Raw genomic sequence first — 5000 nt, forward strand, 5'->3', positions numbered from 1 at the left:
AATCCGTCCTCAATAAGAACTTTGTGCTCACAAATCGATCCCAATTTCCTGACATCATCAATTAAGGAGGTTCTCTCCTTGCGAAGATATGCATCTTATTATTGTTAGGTCTGCAGACACAAGAGCATTGTAAAAAGAGAATCATGACTCAGAAAAGAAAATAAAAATACATTGGTTATCCTTCCAAATAAGCTTCTGGGCTATCGTTTCTGAAAATCAGAGGCTCAGTCAATGGGATATACCGTGATATTTGTGAACATTTTGGACTTTGTTAGTTATCTAAATTTCTTAGTTGTTCATCAATAGCGTAGCAAATTACACCGTGAAACATGTTTGAATTAATGTGACGTAAAGGTTGACTTCTTAATACTAGTTCTTTCAAAAGGTACGAAGAATTTCGTTTCAAACGCAATATCCTTTCCTTACATTTAAAAATATACGAATGAATTTTCATGACTTGTCTTTTAAGTTATTAGTGTACGTTGGATACGCAGTTTTATATATTCGTATCTGTGAGTAAACATAGCATAAATGTCCGTAATTGTCCCATTGGGTAATATATCTATCCATTGCATAACCCATGAACAGTACGAAGGAACATTCAAGGACTACCTCGAGATATTCGTGCAGTTCGGGTACGTGACCTTGTTCTCCAGCGCTTTCCCGCTGGCTGCCGCCTGCGCCTTAATCTCCAACATCATCGAGATAAGATCCGACGCCTTCAAGTTCTGCTATGTCTTCCAGCGGCCTTTCGGGCAACGCGCTCAGAGCATTGGAATCTGGCAGGTATGAAAAAAAAAAAAAAAAAAAAAAAAAAAAAAAAAAAAAAAAAAAAAAAAAAAACCTCAAGAAGACTTACTTCGGTAAACCAGTCTGAACTGAATTTCAGTCATCTTGCTTTGAAAATTATCCAAATAATACTATATTTTCGCAGAGAAAACAAATATCTAGAAGAGAATAACCCATAGCTTGTAAACAAACAAACATCTTACTGGTAAATAAGGATTCGCGACATTTCTCACCAGGACGCAATGGAACTCATGGGTGTCGTCAGCATCATAGTGAACTGTGCTCTGATTGGCCTCTCGGGACAGATTCAGCAGGTTTACCCAGACATAACCACCAATCAGACCATCCTCTTAATCGTCGTCCTTGAGGTGGGTTTAATCTATATCTATCTATATGAGTTGTCATGGCAAGTGCAATTATCAGATAATGAATGGTCATTTAAGTGGCAGGCTAAACATATCCATTCCAAAGCAGGAAAAAAGATATTCACTAAGATACACTAAGTCGAACACTGACATGAATATGCTACATGCTACGATCATGGGTATGCTACTCATACATAAGAATTAACTACTCATTTCTGATAGCATTTAAATGTCCTTTACTGATATTTCATATTCAGTCACTCTTACACATACAATATGCAGTAGAATAAATGATTTAAAACTTGATATTTTTCATAACTACTGCTCCACATTGGCGCAATCTGAGGGTTACGTATAAATATTAAAGCTCCCCTTCATCAGTAACTACTATACATTTAGTAATAAAAATAATAATGGTCCAATTTTATCACCTCCTTTTTAATAAAAATTACACATTTGTACGATATCATAATTACGTACAAATATAACATATCTACTTCATCAATCAGTATTACCCCTTTATAAAGGAAAACAATGATATAGTATATTCTTTCACTTATTAATTCACGTCGATTTAATTTTCAGACTAATTATTGACGAATTCCCTATGTTCTGTATTCCAGCATCTCCTGATAGCTCTCAAGTATGGCATAAGCTACGCCATTCCCGATATCCCGGAATGGGTGGAAGAGAAAATAGCCAGGAAGGAGTTTCTCAGACGGAAACTTTGAAGGGCCAGTAGCAGTAAAGCTATTTCAGTTATTCCAGCCAAGTAGATCTAGTACTTGGAATAATAAATAAACACACACGGCTATACACATGTATATATATATATATATATATATATATATATATATATATATATATATATATATATATATATCCCTGAAGAAACCAAAACTTTATATCTTTATATATATACATATATACACACACACACATATATATATATATATATATATATATATATATATATATATATATATATATATATATGTGTGTGTGTGTGTGTGTGTGTGTGTGCGCGTGTGTGAGTGTGTGTGAAAGAGAGAGAGAGAGAGAGAGAGAGAGAGAGAGAGAGAGAGAGAGAGAGATACAGCGCAATGTCAATTCTCTTAAGAAGCTAGTATATTGTAATACAAGAAACCCTACAGACTGCCAACGTTAAGCTTGACACACTGGCACAGAAAGTGACTCCTTCATATCTGCATGCAAATAAGTGCCTGCATATTAAAAGTCAAGCCTATCCACCACTTGATCATCCGCTAGTCATAGACAATAACTGAAGATGGTTCTGAGATCTAAGGTGAATTATAGGATAACCGGATATTCTACGGGACGAAAAAGATGTTTAATGAAAATCAATACATTCATGTGTGCAAAATCCATTAATTTATACCTAACATTATGGCTGAACTCTGAATTATCAAATAATGTGTTATGTTATTCTAACTTTTTTTTTTTATAACATCACTCTGCAAAGTCAGTGATAACAATAATAAAAAAACCTTCAGTTAATAAAATTTTCTGTTAACAAAGAGAAAAAGAAGTTTATTGAACTAAGGGTTTTACATTTTACATATCTTGATTGTGCACTGCAGACATTTTTTCACAAATGTACACAGAAATGACGCAGAAGGAAATTCACGTGTGAGAATTTCATAAAGAAAAAAAAAGAACCAAAATTTTCGGGAAGTAGATGGGAGATGAGAATGAGAGAGAGAGATTACAATAGATGAAGTGAGGAGAGCACTAGATGAAACGAGAGTAGGAAAAGCGTCTGGTATGGATGGTGTGAGAGCTGAGATGTTGAAGGAAGGGGGGTGTGACTGTACTTGAATGGTTGGTGAGATTGTTTAATATGTGTTTTGTGTTGTCAATGGTACCAGTAGATTGGGTTTGTGCATGCATTGTACTTCTATATAAGGGTAAGGGAGATGTGCATGAGTGTTGTAATTCAAGAGGTATTAGTTTGTTAAGCGTAGTTTGAAAAGTGTATGGTAGAGTAATGATTAATAGGATCAAGGATAAAACAGAGAATGCAATTTTAGAAATGCAGGGTGGTTTTAGAAGAGGTAGGGGTTGTATGAATCAGATTTTTACAGTAAGGCAGATATGCGAGAAATATTTAGCAAAAGGTAAGGAGGTGTATGTTGCGTTTATGGATCTGGAGAAAGCGTATGATAGAGTTGATAGGGAAGCAATGTGGAATGTGATGAGCTTATATGGAGTTGGTGGAAAGTTGCTGCAAGCAGTGAAAAGTTTCTACAAAGGTAGTAAAGCATGTGTTAGGATAGGAAATGAAGTGAGTGAATGGTTTCCGGTGAGAGTGGGGCTGAGACAGGGATGTGTGATGTCACCGTGATTGTTTAACTTGTATGTTGATGGAGTGGTGAGAGAGGTGAATGCTCGAGTGCTTGGACGAGGATTAAAACTGGTAGACGAGAATGACCATGAATGGGAGGTAAATCAGTTGTTGTTTGCGGGTGATACTGAACTGGTTGCAGACACAGAAGAGAAGCTTGGCCGATTAGTGACAGAATTTGGAAGAGTATGTGAGAGAAGGAAGTTGAGAGTTAATGTGGGTAAGAGTAAGGTTATGAGATGTATGAGAAGGGAAGGTGGTGCAAGGTTGAATGTCATGTTGAATGGAGAGTTACTTGAGGAAGTGGATCAGTTTAAGTACTTGGGGTCTGTTGTTGCAGCAAATGGTGGAGTGGAAGCATATGTACGTCAGAGAGTGAATGAAGGTTGCAAAGTGTTGGGGGCAGTTAAGGGAGTAGTAAAAAATAGAGGGTTGGGCATGAATGTAAAAAGAGTTCTATATGAGAAAGTGATTGTACCAACTGTGATGTATGGATCGGAGTTGTGGGGAATGAAAGTGACGGAGAGACAGAAATTGAATGTGTTTGAGATGAAGTGTCTAAGGAGTATGGCTGGTGTATCTCGAGTAGATAGGGTTATGAACGAAGTGGTGAGAGTGAAAACGGATGTAAGAAATGAGTTAGCAGCTAGAGTGGATATGAATGTGTTGAGGTGGTTTGGCCATGTTGAGAGAATGGAAAATGGCTGTCTGCTAAAGAAGGTGATGAATGCAAGAGTTGATGGGAGAAGTACAAGAGGAAGGCCAAGGTTTGGGTGGATGGATGGAGTGAAGAAAGCTCTGGGTGATAGGAGGATAGATGTGAGAGAGGCAAGAGAGCGTGCTAGAAATAGGAATGAATGGCGAGCGATTGTGACGCAGTTCCGGTAGGCCCTGCTGCTTCCTCCGATGCCTTAGATGACCGCGGAGGTAGCAGCAGTAGGGGATTCAGCATTATAAAGCTTCATCTGTGGTGGATAATGTGGGAGGGTGGGCTGTGGCACCCTAGCAGTACCAGCTGAACTCGGTTGAGTCCCTTGTTAGGCTGGAGGAACGTAGAGAGTAGAGGTCCCCTTTTTTGTTTTGTTTCATTTGTTGATGTCGGCTACCCCCCAAAATTGGGGGAAGTGCCTTGGTATATGTATGTATGTATGTAAATATCAAGTTGTTACATAATAAATAGGGAGCTGGATAAGTACTTTTCTTTTGCCCTTGCTGATTAACATAATATGAATGGTAAATGTTTTACAAACTACCTGAACAAATCCGGGTTGGCCCATCATTAGAATTGTAATAAATATTTCAAGTTATTCCTGCTTTTATACATTGTTATCCAAGTAAATGAACCATCGAGGCCTTAACATTTCCTGATTTTTCCTGTGTTCTTTAGGTTGACAGAGGCAGAGATATAGATTTTGTCGAAATTATATTTGGTTACTTTAGGTTATGTAACTAGAGCATTTCTCTTGAAAAGATGAAGCCTT

General features: G+C 37.4%; 1 protein-coding gene across 1 annotated transcript in view; it reads left to right on the plus strand.

Annotated features, from left to right (window-relative positions):
- LOC137642685 (anoctamin-8-like) overlaps window positions 1-1990 on the plus strand; it is a 25704-nt gene extending 23714 nt beyond the window's left edge. The window contains exons 15-17 of the mRNA XM_068375466.1: window positions 589-786; window positions 1026-1157; window positions 1778-1990. Coding sequence (XP_068231567.1) covers window positions 589-786; window positions 1026-1157; window positions 1778-1885 — 438 coding nt within the window. The 3' untranslated portion in view covers window positions 1886-1990. The remainder of the gene's footprint in view (window positions 1-588; window positions 787-1025; window positions 1158-1777) is intronic.
- The last annotated feature ends 3010 nt before the right edge of the window (window positions 1991-5000 follow it).

Source organism: Palaemon carinicauda, chromosome 6 (assembly GCF_036898095.1).
Source record: "Palaemon carinicauda isolate YSFRI2023 chromosome 6, ASM3689809v2, whole genome shotgun sequence".
NCBI classification, from domain to species: domain Eukaryota; kingdom Metazoa; phylum Arthropoda; class Malacostraca; order Decapoda; family Palaemonidae; genus Palaemon; species Palaemon carinicauda.